At 38.3% G+C, this 23,447-nt stretch overlaps 1 protein-coding gene across 2 annotated transcripts in view; it reads left to right on the top strand.

Moving 5' to 3' along the window:
• Nucleotides 1-23,122, top strand: part of RPAP2 (RNA polymerase II associated protein 2) — an 83,613-nt gene extending 60,491 nt beyond the window's left edge. The window contains exons 12-13 of one of the 2 annotated variants that reach the window (XM_081223846.1): nucleotides 18,873-19,022; nucleotides 22,389-23,122. In XM_081223846.1, coding sequence (XP_081079972.1) covers nucleotides 18,873-19,014 — 142 coding nt within the window. In that variant the 3' untranslated portion in view covers nucleotides 19,015-19,022; nucleotides 22,389-23,122. The remainder of the gene's footprint in view (nucleotides 1-18,872; nucleotides 19,023-22,388) is intronic. The other variant, XM_081223848.1, reaches the window with a different exon arrangement.
• The last annotated feature ends 325 nt before the right edge of the window (nucleotides 23,123-23,447 follow it).

Here is a 23,447-nt window from a genome sequence, read left to right as displayed (position 1 = left end):
CAGATAACTGGGAAAAATAGTGGTTCTTTTAGGGAAGAGAGTATGAGGAACTAATTGAAGGATATACTGCATTTGGTTTAATACCTGTTCTCCAAGCACTGAGACTGTTGCTGTTCAGGGAGATTTAAGGTTAAGGCAGATTATCCAGTTGGGCGGTTCTCCAGTAGGAGTTGAAAATGTGGAATTGAAGCTAAAGAATGGTAAGAAAAATCATAGACTCAGATTTTAGAGTCATTATTGAGATGGGTGAGAGGCAGAGGTAGAGCATATTAAGTGCAGAGGAAAGAGAGAATCTGTGGAACAGCTGCATCTATGCCAGGGTTGCCTGAGGAATACAGAAAAGGGCAGAAAGAGGGGAGGAACAAACGTTTGTTTTTTGGAACACCAACTCAAACATGCTAGACTCTTTACCTACATTATTTCATTTGATCCTCACAATTCAGTGAGGTCAGTGGTAGTGTCCCACTTCGCAGAGAAAGAAACAGACCATGGGAAGACAAGCACTTTGTCCAAGGTCACAGCTGGGATTTTGATTTCAAAATGTGTGCATTTGCCACTGCCCAGTGTACCTTAGAAAGGTATGTGTACAATCAGAACACTGTCAAGGAATCCAAAGGAGGTTTGAGGTTCAAGAAAGAGGTGGTAACTACCTTCCTGAGAACCAGGCAGTTATCCTCTGCTGAACAAAGACAAGGACTGAACAAAGGCTATGGTTTGGGCAACCACAGTGTGGGTGACCTTCAAGGAAGCAGTTTCTGTAGAATGATAGTGGAGACCAGATTGCAAAGGCTGCTCTAGTAGACAGTTGTGAAGATACTAGACATAGCAAATGTTGACCACTCTTCATATGGTTGGCATAAGAGGAAAGAAGAGAGGGATTATAATCCAATGGTAAGTCTTCAGAAGACTTCTCAGGATAGTGGAGGCTTGAGCATGTTGGCAGCAAAGGGGAAGGAGATGTCAGACAGGCAGGGTTGGGAGTACTGAAAAGACAGTGTAACTGATGGGATGCGTTCCATGAAGAAACTGGGAATGTCACCAAAGGCATATTTGCCGATTATTTTTTCTTCCCTCATCCCTGTCACCCACCTCCCTTACCCACCTTCCCCCACATGTTTCTCTCTCCTTGCCTTGAATGTGAGTGTTCTTTGGTAACATTTTGCCTCCTGTACTTAATTTCAAAAGTGAATGGACCAAATCTTGTATGTTTCTCCTTCCAAAAACTCATATTAGTGTTATTGTTTCATTACTTGTTCTAGTTTATCACCCTCCACCACAGGTTAGTGATCTGCTTTAGAATTAATTTAGGGCAGCATTTCTAAGTTTGACCTGTATAGCTACTGTGTTTAATTCTGGTGTCTAACTTTTTTTTTTCATATTTATGATTTTTACCTGTCTTCTCATCTTTTATAATCCACAGATCAGTCTTAGGGACATATACATGTACCTCACAAAAAAATACACACATATACACACACATACATACACACACACACACACAGTTTCTACATGAGAATAAGAGACTTTCCATTCATCCAAAAATTGTGTTTGGACAGTGTGTTAACAATACTAAACCAGGAAAGATGTCTACAGTAAGTGAGGCAAATTTGAAATTGTTTTCTTACCAAAACATAATCTCCATGCAGCCAAGGACATTGTCTAGATTACTTTTGTCTCCCTAAATCTGGCACTCAATCTGGCATCTAGTAAGCACTAAGGGAATATTTGTAAAATAAATCGAATGAATGGACAGGAAAAACTTGGATAATTATTGTTGGTGTTATGAACTTCAAAATAGAATTGGTAGCACTGGTAAAATTGCACAGGAAAAAACAAATAGTTGCTTACTATCATGAGTAAAAAGAAGGACAGTAACCTTTGTCTTGGTAATGATTCATATTTTCCAGGGTGGATATTGTCTGATAAGGATGTGACTAGCCTAAAAAGAATTGCTGCTTTTAACCAAATCTAGCATTGCTTTCTTGCAAATAGATATTTATAAAATCTTTAATAAAATTAATGAAAAACAAAACTAGATGTAACTGGTAAATTATCTTTTAATTCATATAATTATAAAATTAGTAAGCATTTTAATTTTTTTAAATGTCTTTGATTTTAAAACTATATTTCAAATACTGCTTTTCTCTGATTTCCATGGACTTACTCTTTCATATTCTGTGGACTGATAAATAGAAGAATTGGTTATAGAGCAGTTAATCACCAAGTATGTAGATATGGCACTAAATCTTTTATTTATCTGATGCATCACAGACACAATTCTGGAGAATTCTTTAAATGTTTTACATGTTGGTATTTGTTCGTTGAATTGGAAGCATTTATCAAATATTAATGGGTCTTAATGGAAAATTTCATTCTAGAAGCAAACTCTTCCTTTAACTAGTCTTACTGAATGTATTTTATTAACTAGTCTTGCAAACTTGCATGAAAATTATAAGGAAAAAAAATTATTATTCCTAGGCATATTGAGTGCTTGTTAAATTCAAGAACCAAATCACCTAGTATGTTTTTTCTCTGTTGTCTTTAAACACTTCCATTTAGATTGTGTATTATAGAGACTTAACACCTTTTTAATATTTTTCCTGCCTCTGACTTTTCTCATTCTGATAGTTCTAGTTAACAGTAAAGTCATATGGTTCCTGAAGGCAAAACTAAAATACTTCCTATTTACTCCTGGTTTAAATATTTTTACAAAGTTTTAGAGCAGATTATAAAGGCCAAAGGGTAAAACGAGGCTTGCTGTTATCTAGTTCTCACTATTGCTATTTGTGTCGTCCCATGTCCGCTTTCAGTGAGCAGTCTGAGAGTTGGCTCTTTGTCATTTTAGTACAGCTCAGGTATACTGTGCCTTAAAAGACACAACATATCAAAATACATAAAGCTTAATACTGAAAATTCCATTGGAGCAAAAGTACTCAGGAAACTGCTACAAACTGCTTGAACACCTGTAATTTCTGTGGAGGTGAAATCACATTACAGTAACTGAATTGTCTGTACAATTTCATGATTTTATTTATTTACTGATTTTCTTTCCAATGAGTTTTTCAGGCCCCATGTTGTTTGTCACATGGAGGTTTTTAATTTCAAAGAGTGACAAATCAGCCACGCTGCAAAAATGTTTTTTAAGAATAATGCAACTGCCAGGTTATAACTAGTATTCCTGTGGTTTCAGTGCAGAGAAGTATGTTGCTCATTCAAAACACTAACACTTATACAACTTCCACATGCTCCAGAATTCCTCAAACTGTGTAAAACTAAATGCCACTAATCCTCTACAGCTCACATTACAGATTGAGAGATATGGTTATACGTTGAAAGTAGAAATAAAGTTATGTATTCTTTCCCCAAAGGAAAAAAAAATACACATTTGGAAGAAAAAAAAAAAAAAAAAACCTTTTTATGTAATTTGAAGGACTATATGAACCCCAGTATCCCAGGTTAACATGAGGAAGTGGAGTCAGCAAATGTAGGTTTCTCTTTTGAGAAAACTGATGATAAGAGTAGGAAAGAAATTGAACTGCAGCAACTTGTTTTGGAGAAAAGAGACTTAAGCATGTTTGTAGGGTATGGAGAAGGAGCCAGTTAAAAAAAAAAAAAAGGAATCTGAAGCTGAGGGCAGGGTTGGGGGGTAGACATGCATGGTGGAACAGGGTCCCAGAGGAGGTACAAAGAAGTGGGATCATGGTTACAGGCAGCAGTAACTTGAACAGGAGAGAGGTACATCTTCTGGGGCAGGAAGAAAATAAGTGAAGAGTAATGTGGCTATAGGTAAGTTTGTAAGTAGAAGGGAGATATTTATGTATGTACGTATGGCTGTGTTGGGTCTTCGTTGCTACGTGCGGGCTTTGTCTAGTTGCAGCGAATGGGGGCTACTCTTCGTTGTGGTGAGCAGGCTTCTCATTGCGGTGGCTTCTCTTGTTGCAGATCATGGGCTCTAGGCACGCGGGCTTCAGTAGTTGTGGCGCACAGGCTTAGTTGCTCCGTAGCATGTGGGATCTTCCCGGACCAGTGCTCAAATCCGTGTCCCCTGCATTGGCAGGCGGATTCTGACCCACTGCACCACCAGGGAAGTCCCTAGAAGAGAGATTTTTAAATTACGCCTGATAACTTCAAGTAAGATATGATGTGTTCTGAGAGTGAAGAGATGATGGTTGAGTAGGGCGTGAAAAAAAGAGGTAACAGTCATTGAGAGTATCGGAAAAGGACCTAACCAAGTGCCAGAGAAAATTGACAAGTTACCCAGCTGAAGCCAGAGATCATGGATTTGTAGTTATGTCTATCTTTGAAGTTCCCTTCTTCCTTCCACTTTCCTATCCTGCAGTAGTTTTCAGCCATCCTGTTGTAGGTGTGGAGAAAGCAGGTTGTAGCACTACTTAGTTGTAGTTTTGACAAATAGGAAAGCTAAGACAAGGATGCAAGAGATTCAGAAGAGTGCTGGTGAAAGATTAGTTCAAGGAATCAGGACAGATATAATTGGTAAAGGGTAATGGAGTTATCTTAGGAAGAAAATTGGTTGTCCTAATGAAATGTTTCTTTTGTCCCTCCCTGCAAAGTTGTGTCTTCAGCTCTGACATCTCTCCTAGGTTGCAAACCAAAATTTTATGGGGTGGGGGAGCATCTCCATTTGATACCCCTCAAGCAATTGACACTCAGAAATCTGAGACTGAGCTAGTCTTCCCTTTCTTTTCCTTTGGTGGCATTTCCATCTTCCTAATTACCCAGAATTGAAGTTTGACTTGGCTTTGGTGCTTCCTTTGTCTTTATCTCCTATATCTAATCAATTGCTAAAGCCCTCCTTGTAACTTCTCTTACCCAGTTGTTTTTCTCCCTTCCCACTGCTACCAACCCACATCAGGCTTTCATTACTTGCTTAAACTGCTGCAATTATAGCCTTCTTAAACACGTCTCTTGCCATGTGTCTCTTCCCTCAACTAGTCCATCCTTCCTCCAGCTACCAGAGTAATCTCACTAAAGCTCAGTTTTGATCAGGGCAGGCCTTTGTTCAGAAACCTTCTAATACCCCATTTCCTATCATGTAATTTTGCTTGAAATTCAAGGCCTTCCTAAAGTGGCCCCAACCTGCCTACCCAACTTATTTCTCTTTTGTGTCCTTACATTGTATCCACTGACTCTTTTCCCCTACAAGCATCTCTGTTAGCTTGTATCTTTGTGGACTCTGCTTAAAATGCCTTTACTTTTCATGTTCCTCGGTGCTAGCATTCAAGACCCACTTCAAATGTCACTACCTCCTTATAAGTCTTTCTTAACCCCCCAGAGGTACAAATAATATCTTCCTTGTACAAATTTCTATAGGTGAGACCTTTCTTTTGGACTGTATTACCTTCTGCTTTGTTACATAGGTATTTATATAGAGATCTTATTTCCTTTGCTATTCAGTTTTGTCCAGCAGTATAGTTAACAAGTATAACAAATGATCAGAACTGCACAGATTATCTCAACTCAAAAATTTAACAGTGGTTCTAAACACTGGTTGTCCATTAGAATCACATAGAGAGCTTTTAAAAATTACTAATACTTGGGAATTCCCTGGCGGTCCAGTGGTTAGGACCCCACTCTTTCTCTGCCCAGGGCGTGGATTCAGTCCCTGGTTGGGGAACTAACAACCCGCAAGCCTCGCCGTGTGGCCAAAAATAAATAAATAAAAATTACAAATACCTGATCCAAAGATTTTGATTGACTGTTCTAGGGTGGAAGCTGGACATATGTATTTTTAAGTTCCCCAACTGTAATTTGTGCAGACAGAATTGACAGCCACTATCCTTAATTCTAGTGCAATTATTAGTGTGCTAGATAAAGATATGCTAAATCAGTTAATTTAACTATGTCTGCCAGGATTTGCTTGCTGAGAGGCATGTCTTAGCCTTCTTCTAAAGTCTTCATTAGTTGATGATGTTGGAAGATGCTTCTTGGCTGTCACAGAAAGGATGAATTAATTAGAGACAATAGAATTGTCCGTTTTCATTAGCATGTTTTATTTTGTAATGACAGATTTCAAAAATTATTTGAAGAGCATATACAAGTGGGCCTTTGAAATCATAAGGTCTACTCAGTTCTTAAAATGAATCAGACATGTGAGCTTGTGTGGTATAGTGGTTAGAAGTGTAGACCCGTGGGAGTACTTCTGGGGTTATTTGCTCATCTCTTACTGACTACGTGACCTTAAGAAAGTCACTGGAGTCTCACCTTGGAGTTAACACTTGCTGTAACTTCACAGAAAGGTTGAAGATCAACAAGTTAGTTTCATAAAGAAAATTTCTTTTTACGAACTTGGAAATCAGTGTAGCTTCTTATGTTTGACTCAGTGGTTGAGATCCTGCCACAAAAGGAGTAACTGGGAAAAAGAACTGGTGTTCTTCAAAGGAAACAATTTGCTCTAATTTAGAAAGCCACCCATCACCCATTTTAAAGAATCTGAATTTTAAACTGAGCTCTGACCTCTTGGCATTTGTTTCCTTGTCAAACTGTTTACTCTTTACTGAAAAACAACATCAAGAGCAGCTTAGGAAAGTGCCATGAAGGAGTTATCTCTGCACGTGGCCCAGTCCATGTTATTTTATGGAAAGGGAAAAGCTCTTCCACAGGTTGACTTCTTTGGTTCTTTCCCTGTGCCCCCAGGGCTATTGTGTTACTTCAGGGAGGAGGCCAGGGGACACAGATTAGACAAATATTTTTAGAGAATCACTGACAGAGTTGAATCTTCTTCTGCCTTCTCCCCAGTAAGAAACACGCAAGGTGGAAAGAGTTATATTAAATATGAGCCCTGAATATACAGATGAAATCCCTTTTGAAAGTTTACACTAAATTTTTTTTTTTATATCTGAAAGAGACGTTTTAGAAAATGCCTTGAGTTTGTGTGAGCCCTCAAATTTCTGAAAATAGATGACATTTTGACCCTTTGAGTTACTTACTGGTCACAGCTCTCCTTTGTTTCAGTTTTGAGTGTATATTTTCACAGACAGAGGTTATCATTTAGCACTTCTTCATGTAGAGAAGGAGGGAAAATCCCAACTCATTTTTTTGAAGAATACAAAGTATGGGTAAAGTGACAATTGTTACTGCAGTGCATGAAGGAATATCGAGATTTCATAGATAAGCAAGATACCCTTGTGATAAAGGTGTCCATTTTTAGCACTGTTCTTAACCAGTGTGATCCTGGATAAATCCCTTACCCTGTCCAAAGCCTCTGATACTTCAGCTGTCAAAAGGAAACTAGCTGGGTTGTTGAGACTAAATCACACTTGAGGAAATTAAGTGGTATAGCCTCATCAAAGAAGACTGTGCAGTTAAACCTCATCTTTCAGATTGTTCAGTTACTCAGGCCAGTATTAATAAAGATGCCTCATCTATCCCGGAAGACTTGATTTTGTTTGATTCTAAGCCCCTGAAGTGTCAGGTATTGTAATATCTGTTCTGTTTTCACTGGTAAAGTAACAAGCATAGTGCCTGTGCATGTAAACATTGAAAGTACTTCTTTTTAACAGAAATACTCCTCCTTCTCAGCCCTAACTTCTGAAGAATGAGAGAGTGAGTGTTAAAAAAATTTCTTTTAAGCCCAGCATTATCTTTTAGTGGTCTGCATATTCATCACCTTTATGTGTGGTAATCAGCAGAACAGGTTTCCCTACTGCAACAGAACTCTGTAGGAACCCAGTAATTTCTCAAATCTGATAGGTACAGAAAAAGAAAAGTGTGGCTTTTCACTTCCTATCCTTTCCTCCAACCCCAAACCATAGAGAAGCATGCTTTCTGGTGACATTTATTCACATAGACATTCTCACAGCATTTTCTTCACTTAAGATTATATTGAATATGAGGAGTGTTGTTCAGTGTCATTTTACAGCAGCCTACCAGTTTGATTGTGCAAGTTTGGAAATCAGTAATAAACCCTTAGGAAACTCTAAGAGTTACTGCTTCTTAGTGTTGACGGACAGGTTAATGGATGTCTGTGCTATATCATTTAAGGCAAATGCCTGATGTGATCTTCACCCATATTACCCAGATTATTCAGGAAAGGATAAATCAGACCATGGTGTGATTTCCAGTGTTCCAAGAGTCGCACTGTATATTCCCCAATGGGAATGAATGCAGTGATCAAAGCAATACCGACCACAAGGGGAAGACCATTTAAATATCCAAGTTCATTACTGACTTTTAATGCATTATAGGAGATGGATAACCTAGAGACCCATTAGTTGTTTAGCTCCACTTCTTTATATAGCTTTATATAGCTTCTTTATATAGCTTTCTCTGTTGATGTGAAACAAACCAGTGACTCACAAAATCATAGGTAACTTTTTTCTGAGCTTTAATCAAGAGTTTGTACAGCTCTAAATCCTTGGATAAAAAGATTTATAAAAAGGCCACTTTTAATTAAAAATCTCTTGTTTCAGTTGTCAAACTTTGAAACTCCTCTTAATTCTGTGTATAATAATTCCTGTTAACCAGATGTTCTTTGATAGCTCAGTAATAACAAATGGAGGGTACCTGTCCTAACCTGACTTCCAATCTCTCCTTTTGATGTGTAGCATATGTGCAGCAGTCAGCTAAATAAAGGTCTTATCAATAAGATGCAGTTTGACACTTGGCTTTTTTTGCTTTTGTCATCATGCCATTTACCATATGGTAAAGAACTGGTTATAGAAGGCTGCCTTTCTTTTCAGAATAGAGATTTGAATCAGTGGAGTTTTCATGAGAAGTTTCCTCTCTTGTTTGTGATTTATACATTTGCAAGTTATGTCATTTTTGTCAAATTATATTCTCCAGCATACAGCCTTTTTGTGGTAAAGCATCCTTTTAGTGTCACCTTTAGAAGTTTTTATTCATATTTAAAAGTACTCGAAGGAAATAAATTGAAACATAAAAATATTTTGTTCTTACTCACTGCCAATCACAATTTCTGTTGATTATTTTAAAGGTATTTCCTATATAAAGCACATTGTTAAATACCAACTGTGATATATTACTATATTATTTAAGTAGAGTAGTTATTTGGGCCCAGTTTATTGTAGTTTTCTTTGACATTCACTATTAGAAGCTGTAGGACTGGAACAGAGGTTTGAGTCCCTTTCAATATATAATAGGATGGAAGTTGTTCTTTAATTAAAAGGTTAAACAGGTAAGTGACTAGCATACACAGATAAAGGATTAAAAGGAAGGGAGGAGCCTAGGGACTCTAACAAAAAAGGGGAGAAGGTTGATAAGATTCTGAGATTGTACTTCAAAGATAACTTAGATGTGAAAGATTTTACATCATGATATCTTTCTCTGAAGGTATATTCTATATTTTGAAGTAATGAATTTGAAAAATATTTATATTCTGGGACATTGCATTTTAGGAAAATGAGAAGCTAGAAGTGGGGGACATAGGGAATAACACCAGTCTGAATAAGGAGCAGTTAGATGGCATCTATTAGGAAAGATTAAAAGGACTTGGAATTGAGAACCATTTTCAAGAATATGAAGGAATAACTTTTAAGAGGGGGCCCCAAAAAAATTCTGCAAGGGCCATTTAGATTATATATGAGGAACAATGTCCAGGATTTAAAATGCATTAACCATTGCAGCATGCTACAACATAGAAGTAGAATCTCCCTCCTTCACGATCATGGAGGTAGTTTATTAACTGTCTTGTGTAAAGGGTCCCAATCACTACATCAAGGAAGGACCTTGAGTCTCTTTTCTTAGATCTTTTAACTCTTAATGGGAGGAGACTAAAAGGGAGCATAGATTCCAAAAACAACTGAGTCCTCGTTTTGTGGCTGGCTACATTGTTACTTTCATTGATCTAGAAAGAATAAGAACACACCCCATTCAAAAGCAGTAGTAACAGCCAGAAATACACAGAAATAAGACCTGTATTAGTTGGATTGTAGAAATTCTAAAGTGCTCTTCCTTTTGGCCAAGTGTCATCTCCTTTAGAGTGAAAGGAATGTCCTTTCCTTTCACATTTAACCTGTGAGGCCAAGTACTTTTGCTCCAGAGGAAGGCACCAAGCAACGACTCAAGGGCCAGCCCCTTGCTCCACAGTTTCCTCTACAGGACTGGAGTGAATTAAGCGACTAAACAAGCCTGCTCAGTGACACTTAGCCCTACTCACTCTTGGCCAACACTGAGTTTCAGGACACATGGAAGGGAGGAGGGGAAATGCAGGAACAAGTGATAGGTCTTGATTTAATGCTTGGCCTACCTGATGAATTTCAAGCTCATCTCACCTCACTGATCGATATTCTGAAATATTCTAGCAGGAGGATGCCACTACATGCGAGCAGGGGTCGTCAAGAAAATGTTTCCTCCCTTCCTTCCTCTAAAAATGAAAGGAGGAATATTTTATGAAGAAAAAGTATTTCAGTAAGCACAATAAATTAGTGACCTCTTAAGCTATTTCTTCATTCAACAAGTAATTAGTGATCATTTACAATGTGCCAGGCATGAGGGATACAGTGAATGCAGTGAATACACGAGTCATTGCGCTCGTGACATTCACCTTCTTTTGGATGAGAAATAGATGGTAAACAAGCAAACAAATAATAGAACTAAACAATAATAAGGACTATGAGACAAAACAAAGTAGGTAGGTAGAGAGGGCGAAAGTGAGGATAGATTTCAGGTGGGAGAGGTGACATTTAAACAAAACTGAATTACATGAAGGAGTCCACCGTGTAGAGATCTGGGGGAAGAGCACCCCCAGGAGAGAAAACAGCCAGCCCTTAAGTGAGGACAAACTAAACCTTGGCATAATTGAGGCAAGGTTGGTCAGTTTGGCTGGAGTGGAGTAAGCCAGGGAAAGTTCTCTCTCCACCTGGTAGATTTTATGAGATATTGTTGGGTTTTTTAAGCATCTTCCATACTGAAGTGATTCAGTGTACAGGAGATCTTTCACAGACCAGACCTTGAATATCCTAGAGCCAAGTGGTTCCTTTGAATTTCTCATCTCCTATTTTAATAACTCCCATCATCAGACTTATATAAAACATTATACTAGTGACTGAGTTATTCACTTTAAATTAAAGTTGGTACATAATAATCTTCTAGTGTAAGAGTTGGCAAACTTTGTGTAAAGGGCCAAATTATAAATATTTTCAGCTTTGCTGGCCCTACAGTCCCAACTACTCAACTCTGCTGTTGTAGCGCAAAGGCAGCTGTAGAATACATAAATAAATGGGCATGGCTGTTTTTCAGTTTATTTACAAAAGTAAATTATTTACAAAAGCAGCAAGCCAGATTTGGCCCACAGACCATAGTTTGTCCAGGACCTGTTGTAGTACACTGAGAAGTGCTAGTATGGGGTAGCAGCAGTTTCAGTTCTATAATCATTCACCAAATTATGGATTAAGAGAACAAGCCTGTGAGGAATACAAGATGGATGAGTAAAATGTGATCCCAGTCTTCCACCTTTCTGCTTGGTGCGAAAAATATATACAGCTAACAATATATACTTTTATATTATTTGAAATATTTATGAAAATATTTATGTGATAGAAACAAGGAAAATAAAAGGCCCAAAGAAATTTGATTCCTCCTATAAGTAGTTATTAAAGCAAGAGAGTGACTTAATCAGATCTGTGAGAGAGGATTGTGGTGGCAATGTGGAGACTAGACGGAGTGGGAGACCACTTAGGCTATAGCCGTAGTCCAAGCAGGAGCTGATGCATCTGAATTAGGACAGGGACGGTGAGAGTGGGGGAGATGAAATGGATTCAAGAAGCACCTCAGAGGAGAATCAGCAGGACTTGGTAACTGACTGAACAAAGAACATTAAGGGTTAAGATTTAAAGGTGACTGAGGTTTCTAATACTAGAAGCTTTTGATGAAAATGAGAGCTCAGAATTTCAGGTTTGAACATAATGTATTTGAGGTACCTTTTGGACATCCAAGTGGAGAAAAATCCCAAGAGAGAAGTTAAAGATTTGAACCATTGATAATCAGAGCCGTGAGATGGGATGTAGTGCAGAAGAGGGTCAATATGAAACCATAGGTAAGACCTATCATTATTAATCGGCTGATAAAAAAAAGAAACGCCAACAAGAGCTCATAAAGATTCAGTAGGAGGAGGAGAACTGTGACAGAGAGTTCCTGAAAAGCCAAAGAAGGAGAATTCTAGGAAAGGAGGAAGTGACTGAGGACATCCAGTACTGCAGTCAGCCGGAAAGAGAACTAAGAAGAGGCTTTCAGAGTGGCAATTAAGAGACGATAATTGACATGTAAAGAATAGTTCCAGTAATCAGTCTTTGTTCATTTGTCCTTGGGCCTGGTTCTAAGCACACGTAGACTATGTTGCTTAGTGCTTTGTGCTTTCCAAAGCCCTCTTCCATGGTCACTGCTTACAAAAGTAGATTCTGCACAGAACCCTGTCTCCAAGCTCAGTGCAGTGCTCCTCACACCCCAGATAGGTCCTCACACCCCATTCAGCTGATGATATCTATCATTAGGGTGGCATGTACCCTAAAAAGAATCCTTGCAGTTTATTAGTAGCATCTTTGGCAGTGGCAACAGCCAACTCTTATCATTGACAAAAACCATAACAGTCTGATAAAAAGTTATGATCTTGCCTCAGATTCATCTGTGCAAATAGGCACAGAAGCCTCTTGCTACAGAGATGACATGGAAATTCAGCAGATGTCCAGTAAGCAGTCAGTCTGGTAGAGTGGGCAGGTAGCCAGTTGCTATTAAGTAATAAAACATGTTAGATGAGTCAAGGAATCTGGAAAACATAAAGATTATATATAGCCCTTATTCAACTTTAAATGTAAATTACTTTGGAGATAGAAGCAAATCATAATTCTTTTGAAAGAATCATTCATAAAATTATACTTTCAGGGTTTAGCATCTTTCTTGACATTATTATGACTTTATAACTTGTCAAAAACATCCTTTTTTTTTGTATTAGCCTAGTTTCTAGGGAGGATATGTTAAAAGGAAAAACACAATTTTTACATGACTCCCCAAAAGTAATCCACTGGATTACTGATGTTTAGAGGTGCACAGGAACTGTTAGAGTATTTATTTATTTATACCTCAGCTTATTCCAAAAAGGATTTAAGTCAACTTAAAATTTTTAGAAAGCTAACATATATTACATTCTGTGTTAGGGACTGGGGGGTGGGGAAGAAGTCTTTTCAGTTAAAGATTGAAGGAGAAACACAAGGGAATAAATAAGGTTAAAGGAAATCTCATTGGCTAACTTTCCAGGAGTATAATTATGCAACAACTCTTAGGGCTCAAGTGTTAAGCGTAGTCAGGAAATCCTGGCTCCAGATGCCTAAGGATTGCTACCTATCTGCTTGATGACTTGCTGCAGAAATCCCCAGGTCCCAAACTGTTATTCCTGTCTCCTAACAGACACCAGACCTTGCGTGGTTTCTCTGTTAGCATTTCCTTCTGCCTGCCAGCTACTAGCCATTTTTATATTTGTAGTCCTATAGTTCTCGAAAGCAAATTTAAAACATTCTGTTTCTTCTGCATGTTCATTGAGGGCACAGTACACATCAATCAGGCAAGTAAAGATTATATAGTGTTCTATAACCTGCAAAGAATGAAAGCTATAGCCTACACAGTATGAAAACTTGCATATTAGCCAAGAGCATGGACTTTCTGAGATAAGCTGCCTGGGTTCAAAGGCCTGACCTGCCGCTTACCATCTTTATGACCTTGGGGAAGGCACTTCCATTTTTTGTGCCTTTCTTTCCTCACTCATAAAATGGGAACAGTACTATATCCCCCAGCATCATTGTGCAGTTAAAGGAGATAATTCATGCTTAGAACAAGTACATAGTAAAACTCCAAGGTAGCACATGGTAAATGGTATTATAATCATTATTATAATTGATTTTTTAAAAACCTGTTTATCTACAGTATCCTACTTGACTTTTGTAATAATAACTTCTAAGGAACTTAAGTATTATTAGCCCTATTTTATAGATAGACCCTAAGGCTTTGATATTCAACTTGCCAGAAATCATAACAAGTGGTTGCTCAGAACCCTATTTTGAGGTGTCTCAAAATAGTCCAAAGCTCATTAAGAAAAGAATGATTGATTCACAGTATTTGTCATGGGCTCAGGAGCGAGATTGCATTGTTGCTTTCCTTTTTCTTTTCACTCCTAGCTAAAGTTTCTCATTAACTCTAATTTTTCTTTATGAACAAAACTTTTAGATAAATTTGAACACATCTTACAATAAAGTTATTATAGAATAATGTTAGCTTTATAAGTTTGCTGGAGAAGTATCACTAATCCCAACCCATTTTTTCTTTTCTTTTTTTTTAATGAATTTATTTATTTATTTTTGGCTGTGTTGGGTCTTTGTTGCTGCACGTGGGCTTTTCTCTAGTTGCGGGGAGTGGGGGCTACTCTTTGTTGCGGTGCACATGCTTCTCACTGCAGTGGCTTCTCTTGTTTCAGAGCACAGGCTCCAGGTACTCGGGCTTCAGTAGTTGCAGCACGCAGGCTCAGTAGTTATGGCTCACGGGCTCTAGGGCGCAGGCTCAGTAGTTGTGGTGCACGGGCTTAGTTGCTCTGCCGCATGTGAGATCTTACCAGACCAGGGCTCAAACCCATGTGCCCTGCATTGGCAGGTGGATTCTTAAACACTGCGCCACCAGGGAAGTCCCCCAAAATATTTTCTACCTAGGGTAATTGATAGAACAATTCTCGTACAAACTTTTTATCTATAATGCTTTTAATTTTCTGCTTTCATTAGGCACACAGGTTGAGAAATCTAGTAGTCACCATTTATTTCTAATTTGAGGGTTAAGTTTTAAACATATTAATGGCACTTTGAGAAGTAATTGAGAAAACTTTGTTTTCATACATGAGCCAAATAGTAGTCTCCTTGATAATCAGAGAAATTGTTTTGGATATATCATATAATTACCATTTTTAAGAAACACAAAAACTAGATTTCTATGGAGCTGACAGCTGATCTGAAGAAAAAGAAATAAATACAAATTGGAAAAGAAGAAGTAAAACTGTCACTGTTTGCAGATGACATGATACTATACATAGAGAATCCTAAAGATGCCACCAGAAAACTACTAGAGCTAATCAATGAATTTGGTAAAGTTGCAGAATACAAAATTAATGCACAGAAATCTCTTGCATTCCTATACACTAATGATGAAAAATCTGAAAGAGAAATTAAGGAAACACTCCCATTTACCACTGCAACAAAAAAGAATAAAACACCTAGGAATAAACCTACCTAGGGAGACAAAAGACCTGTATGCAGAAAACTATAAAACACTGATGAAAGAAATTAAAGATGATACCAACAGATGAAGAGATATACCATGTTCTTGGATTGGAAGAATCAATATTGTAAAAATGACTATACTACCCAAAGCAATCTACAGATTCAGTTGAATCCCTATCAAATTACCAATGGCATTTTTTTACGGAACTAGAACAAAAAATCTTAAAATCTGTATGGAGACACAAAAGACCCCGAATAGCCAGAGCAGTCTTGAGGGAAAAAAACAGAGCTGGAGGAATCAGACTCCCTGACTTCAGACTATACTATAAAGCTACAGTAATCAAGACAATATGATACTGGCACAAAAACAGAAACATAGATCAATGGAACAAGATAGAAAGCCCAGAGATAAACCCACACACCTGTGGTCAACTAATCTATGACAAAGGAGGCAAGGATATACAATGGGGAAAAGACAGTCTCTTCAACAAGTGGTGCTGGGAAAACTGGACAGCTACATGTAAAAGAATGAAATTAGAACACTCCCTAACCCCATACACAAAAATAAACTCAAAATGGATTAGAGACCTAAATGTAAGACCGGACACTATAAAACTCTAAGAGGAAAACATAGGAAGAACACTCTTTGACATAAATCACAGCAAGATCTTTTTTGACCCACCTCCTAGAGTAATGGAAATAAAAACAAAAATAAACAAATGGGACCTAATGAAACTTCAAAGCTTTTGCACAGCAAAGGAAACCGTAAACAAGACCAAAAGACAACCCTCAGAATGGGAGAAAATATTTGCAAACGAATCAACAGACAAAGGATTAATCTCCAAAATATATAAACAGCTCATGCAGCTCAATATTTAAAAAACAATCCAATCCAAAAATGGGCAGAAGACCTAAATAGACATTTCTCCAAAGAAGACATACAGATGGTCAAGAAGCACATGAAAAGCTGCTCAACATCACTAATTATTAGAGAAATGCAAATCAGAACTACAATGAGGTATCACCTCACACCAGTTAGAATGGGCATCATCAGAAAAATGTGCAAACAACAAATGCTGGAGAGGGTGTGGAGAAAAGGGAACCCTCTTGCACTGTTGGTGGGAATGTAAGTTGATACAGCCACTATGGAGAACAGTATGGAGGTTCCTTAAAAAACTAAAAATAGAATTACCATATGACCCAGCAATTCCACTACTGGGCATATGCCCAGAGAAAACCATAATTCAAAAAGACACATGCACCCCAATGTTCATTGCAGCACTATTTACAATAGCCAGGTCATGGAAGCAACCTAAATGCCCATCGACAGATGACTGGATAAAGACGATGTGGTACATATATACAATGGAATATTACTCAGCCATAAAAAGGAACGAAATAGAGTCATTTGTTGAGACGTGGATGGATCTAGAGACTGTCTTACAGAGTCTGACAGTTGTTTTTCTCTTTCTGAAGTAAGTCAGAAAGAGAAAAACAAATATCGTATATTAATGCATGTAGGTGGAAGCTAGAAAAATGGTACAGATGAACTGGTTTGCAGGGAAGAAGTTGAGACACAGAAGTAGAGAACAAACGTATGGACACCAAGGGGGGAAAGTGGCAGGGGGTGGGGTGTGTGTGTGTGCTGAATTGGGAGATTGGGATTGACATGTATACACTGATAATGTATAAAATGGATGACTAATAAGAACCTGCTGTATAAAAAAATAAAATTCAAAAACTAAAAAAAAAACCAAAAACTAGATTTCTGTGGAGCTGACAGCTGATCTGACTGCTCTGACTTCTTGTTTTTAGCCAGTGCTATCCCATCCCCAGTATCTTTGGTCTTACTGTGGGGAGGCAGCAACTTGATGTTTTAATGTTGACATCACCTAAGTATGAGAAAAGCCAACAGAGTTGACTTCTGGGTTCCACTTTCTCCACAGGAAGATGCCTCAGGAAAAGCTAGCCACAACTGCCTATAAGTTCACCCAAGTACCCGGCTTGAGCTTGGCATTAGAAGACTTGGGTAGTCCTATTTTCAAGTATAAACTACCTTTGGAGAATACCTGCAGACAAAGCTCATATGAGAACCTGGTACTCCATCCGCTAGCTGTAAAGAAATAGAGGAGAGGTGGGGAAGGAATAAGTGGTTTTCTTGGGTAGAACTCTAGATTTCACTGGACTATTAGAGTTACCTAGTCTCCAATTCTTGCTAAAATACCTTCAGGAATATAGAGAATCTACCACCTCCTCAGAGTCTAGGGCATCTTTGGACAATTCTAACAAAATTTTCCTTTTATTTCTGCTTTCTGTATGAGATGGCTAATAAGCAAGGAAGAAATCTGTCTCAGAAAATAACATTTCTCATTCCACACTCACTACTGTGGAATTGTTCTGCTCTGATTTCTTGAACATTATTGATTTAAATCAGAGAGTTATTTTATTTATATTTGATGTGCCCACTGGCAATGACCAAGGTTAAATAAGCATCTGTAAGAGGTTTGTGTGGGAAGTATAGACTACTTGGGGAAAAAAGAATTTTCTTCCAAGAAAACTTCCCAGAATGTTCTTGAAAAGGCTCTGTGAAGCATGCTCTCTGGAGACACAAAAACTTACGAAAAGGAATGGTCTGCACAGTTTGTGATTAGATATTGTTCACTTTTTAAAAATCATGTTTACTAATCACATTCAGTGAAAATTACTTTTAAGAATCTATTATAGGACTTCCCTGGTGGCACAGTGCTTAAGAATCCACCTGCCAATGAAGCAGACATGGGTTCTAGCCCTGGTCCGGGAAGATCCCACATGCTGCGGAGCAGCTAAGCCTGTGCGCCACAACTACTGAGCCTGTGCTCTAGAGCCCGCGGGCCACAACTACTGAGCCCGTGTGCCACACCTACTGAAGCCCATGCACCTAGAGCCCACGCTCCACAAAAAGAGAAGACACCACAATGAGAAGCCCGCACACCACGGCAAAGAGTAGCCCTGCTCGCCACAACTAGAGAAAGCCCGCATGCAGCAACGAAGACCAAACACAGCCAAAAATAAATTAATTAATTTAAAAAAAAAGAATCTATTATATGTAATCAGTCTTTAGGGATATTTACTAGAAATGGCTAGAGAAGAAAGCATTGTGTTCCTTGTGAAGTTTGTATTAAGTGCCTTTTAAGATGTAATTCATCTGTTTAGTGTTACAAAAATAAAAATGTTAAGGTTTCATCCAAAAGGTAATCTTGTTCATTGTCTATTTTTTTCAGGTGATATAATCTAAACAGTTGATGTAAATTATGTTTTTTTAAAGCAGTTCTCACCTCTAAGCTTCTCTACACAACCTCCTTTCACCATGTGGAAAGACTTCATTTTCTTTTCTGGGCAGAATTTTGGTAGTTTTTGCTGGCATAATGAAGAACATGTTTTGGATTCAGGCTTTTAGGCTTCTTTCCTTATGTAACAATATGTTTGATTTTTCAGTCTTTTCCTGAGATTTCTCTTCAGCTTTAGTAAAGCCTTCTCTCTCTGGGAATTTGTTAAATCAGAGAGACTTCATTATCCTCACAAAAATCCCCTCTGCCATGTTAGAGACTGGAGCCCCTTAGTCCTTCCAATTTCATGGATATGCATTTAGTATTTTTGGTATTTCAGACTGACCTCAATTCTTGGCATTCAGAAGCATTCTCAGGAAAATGTAATGTTTACACAGTTTGTGACCACCCTGCTTGAAGAATTACACTTAAAGAATGAAGACCTTGAAAGTTTAACCATCATATTTAGAACCAGCTGTTAACCACAGTGGTGAGTTTCATTGTGTTTTACTTTAGTTTGTTGTTGCTGTTGTTGTTGGTTTTTGTTTTTTTTCATTTGTTGCCTGTTTGGATTCTATTTTCAAATTGGAAATTTTAAAAATCAAGTAGAGACCTCCAGATGACTTCAGCTTTGCTATGGTAGAACACAATATCCCTTAGTTCTCAGCTGCTCCAGTCATTTCCTGTCCACTCTTGTTACTTCATGCCCCATCTTTGTTGTTATTTTTCCTAGATAGGCTACCACAGTTAGTTCTGTTTCTTGCAATCCAGGAAACTCCCTGCTATCAGCTTCATACTCAAATCTAGACCATCCCATCCTGCATGTCCCATCTGATGTTTCTTCCCAGCAAGTAGCAGTTTACTTCAACCAAACTACTGCAGTGATCTTTGACAATATCCTCATCCTAATTCCCTCCTCAGTCCAGCCAATACCTTAGTCATCTCACGTGCAGATGAGCGGGTGAATTTTCAAGTCTGGCTTTGTCGAATACTGACCTTGCTCCCAGATACATAAGCCCTTTTCTACTATCCCAAGTTTTTGCCTCTTTTTAAGAACTACCCCCACCTCAAAAAAAAACCTGCCCATCAGAATATCCCCTCCCTGATTCTGCCTTAATCACAACTTTCCATCTCTTCTTCCCTTTACTTCTTACTTCACGTACTCTCAAGTGCTCAGATAGGTATTGATTTAATGTTATGATTAACGAAATTCATTCTGACTACAAATGAGATCCTCTTAAGGAGGATTTCCTCTTTTTTAACTTTCAACTATTTTTTAAATTATAAAAGCAGTACAAGCTTGTTGTAAAAATTAAACAGTACAGAATTGCATGTATAATTTTAAAAAGCAAAATTCCCCCCTCACTTCTGCCTCCAGTCCTGTCTCCTTCCCAGAAGTACACTACTGATCTGTATCATTTTACATTTTATTATTTGAATATTTGTTTTAAAAAAACAGCTCTTCAAGTAAATCTGTAAATATATGACAAGGATATTTGAGAGCCATATTTGGCAGGCAAGAAAGAATGCCATCATCACTATTGAACCTAACCTGCTAGAGAATAGAAAATAAGGAATTAGCGCTGTAACTGCCTCCAGACTTACACCTAGTGACCTTTTCATGCAACCCTGCTCCCCTGAGGACCCTGTAAAATAAAGGCTTTTACTTAGGCAGTGAGCTCAGGTTGGCCTGTGGAAGCACCAGTTCAAAGGCCCTTCTAAGAATACAGTAAGTTTGGAGTTTTTTTGTTTTATTGAGCTTCAGGTACAGAAGACTGAATTAATCATATCCCTCAGGGTTCACGACACCCTATCTCCATTGGTTGAAAGGTTGCTTTTCCAGATAGACTGAGAACAAAGAGTGCCTAACCAGAGGTCCTTCCACACCTGCTTTAATGAATAGGTACCAATTAAGAACCATTTTTAATTAGCATAGTTAATGCTTGTATATAAACAAATGGTGTTAAAGTACTTTTTTTTAAAGCTGAAACTTCAAATTTGTCTTTTTTTATGCAGTTCATCATTTTTTTAACATATTTATTGGAGTATAAATGCTTTACAATGGTATGTTAGTTCCTGCTCTATACATATACATATATCCCCATATCTCCTCCCTCTTGCATCTCCCTCCCACCCTCCCTATCCCACCCCTCTAGGTGGTCACAAAGCACCGAGCTGATCTCCCTGTGCTGTGTGGCTGCTTCCCACTAGCTATCTATTTTACATTTGGTAGTGTATATATGTCCATGCCACTCTCATACTTCATCCCAGCTTACCCTTCCCCCTCCCCATGTCCTCAAGTCCATTCTCTACATCTGCGTCTTTATTCCTGTCCTGCCCCTAGGTTCTTCAGAACCTTTTTTTTTTTTTTTAGATTCCATATATATGTGTTAGCATATGGTATTTGTTTTTCTCTTTTTGACTTACTTCACTCTGTATGACAGTCTCTAGGTCCATCCACCTCACTACAAATAACTCAATTTCGTTTCTTTAAAGTACTTTTAAGGATCAAACTCAGGCCGCAGCAGTGGAGTGCCAAGTCCTAACCACTGGACTGCCAGGGAATTCCCTAAACAATATATGTTTTAAGTAGACTTAACAGTTGCCCTGTGATCATTGGTTTTTTTACATTGTTTATTTGTGTAAGTAATCAAAGGTAAATCTTTGCCCAGACTTTGTCAGTATTAAAAGGGACACTGAATGAATGAGGCCTTGTTACATAATTTTCCATATGAGAAATGGAGATGGTTGTGAATAGGTAAATGGGTTTTTTGTTGTTGTTTGTATGATATTTGTAAACCATAAGTTCACAAAATTATTTGTGTATAATACGGCGTACCCTTTTCAAGATTAGATTACTAATAGCTAGTATATGTTAATATGCTTTCAGTTACAAATAACAGGGCAGAAAAAAAAAACCCAGCTCAAACTAGCTTTTCTTACGGTAGTATATTATCTTTTGCAGCTTAACAAATTACTGTAAACTTTAGTGGCTTAAAACAAACTTTTTTTTTAATCTCAGTTTCTGTGAATCGGGAATCTGGGCACAATTTGGCTTAGGGCCTCTGCCTCAGTCTCTCATGAGGTTGCAGTTAAGCTGTCTGACAGGGCTGCAGTGTCATCTGAAGGCTCAGCTGGAGGAAGATTCCCTTCCAAGCTCACTCATGTGGTTATTGGCAGGATTTAGTTCCTCACAGGCTGTTGAATTCGGGGCCTCAATTCCTCACTCTCTGTTGTCTAGAGACCTCTCCCAGTTCTTTGCCACATGGGCCACCCCACAGTGTGCCTCACAGCTTGGCATGTGGCTTCCCTCAGAGTGAGCAAGTGAGATGAAACCCAAGATGAAAGCCACAGTCTTTTTGTAACTAATGTCAAAGTAACGTACATCACTTTTTCTGTATTCCATGACTAGTTAGAAACTAATCACTGGACTCAGCCCACATTGAAGGTGAGTGGATTATATAAGGGGATGAATACCAGAAGGCAGAGTTCATTGGGGGTCATTTTAGAAGCTGTCTACTACAGGTGGCAGAATCATTCAGTAGTTCCCAGCTTTACAGCATACCTCACTGTCCTACTGAGAGTCTTAAACATTTCACACTAATTGAGGGCATTTCTGAACTAATCCATGTCATTCTAGCAAGGAATGGAGGAGAGAGAAGAGGATTTTCTAATTGACCTAGACCTATCAGGGCCTACCCCTCAAGCTGAATATGAAGCTGGGTTTATTCTACCCAACCCACTATTGCTACATAATAGGGGAAAATGGAATGTATATTGGGGAGACAACACAGTGTTCCCCAAAACTGGTAAAAATATTTTAGGTCTTATTCAGGTGTCCTTTTTTGCTTCACAGGTAATCCGTGAAGACCAAATAGGTGAACTTAACCTTGACCATTTCTGGAATTCTACCCACAATAATTGTACAGTTAGAGCTACTTATCAGTTACCACCAGACAGAGTGACTTCCCCAGACAGAGGAGAACCATTATCCCAACAAGGATAACCAACTCCTTGCATCCTAGATACAAGACATAGTATTTCTGCTTATTTGAAAATGAAAGCTGAAATCTTAAGTTGAAACTTCAAGAAAATATAATGACCTATTTCTTCTGGATTCTTACAGCCATCATATCAGTTGACCAGAAAATTGAGAGAAGTCCCATTTTAGCCTCAGAGTCGAACTCTAGATTCTAAAGGACAGTAAAGAATTAGGTCAATAAATACAATTTAGGGCTTCCCTGGTGGTGCAGTGGTTAAGAATCTGCCTGCCAATGCAGGGGGCACAGGTTCGAGCCCTGGCCCAGGAAGATCCCACACAGAGCAACTAAGATCCTGCGGAGCAACTAAGCCTGTGCACCACAACTACTGATCCTGTGCTCTAGAGTCCGCATGCCACAACTACTGAAGCCCGAGTGCCTAGAGCCTGTGCTCCACAACAAAAGAAGCCACCACAGTAAGCCCATGCACCACAAAGAAGAGTAGCCCCTGCTCACCACAACTAGAGAAAGCCCGCAGGCAGCAATGAAGACCCAACACAGCCAAAAATAAATAATTTATAAAAATAAATAAATACAATTTAAGATGAAACCTTTTGGAAGTCTAGTCTTTATTCTTTTAAAGAAGCCAGCTATGCTATAAAGTGGTCCTGAGCAATGTACACCTGAAACTTACATAAGAGGAAAAAAAAAATTAAGAAAACGAACTGACAAACCACAGACTGGGATAAAATATTTTCAAATCATACTTGATAAATGACATCCAGATTACATATTCTTAAAACTCAAAAATACGGCAACTCAATTTTTAAGTGGGCAGAATTTGAATAGACATTTCAGAAAGAAGATATCCAAATGGCTTCCCATGTGAAAAGATGCTCAACATCACTAGTCATTAGGGAAATGCAAGTTAAAAC

Source organism: Mesoplodon bidens, assembly GCF_964165515.1.
Source record: "Mesoplodon bidens genome assembly, chromosome: 2".
In the NCBI taxonomy this organism is placed as follows: Eukaryota; Metazoa; Chordata; class Mammalia; order Artiodactyla; family Ziphiidae; genus Mesoplodon; species Mesoplodon bidens.
The sequence above is the reverse complement of the archived record's forward strand: the minus strand, read 5'-3'. Positions and strand labels throughout refer to the sequence as shown.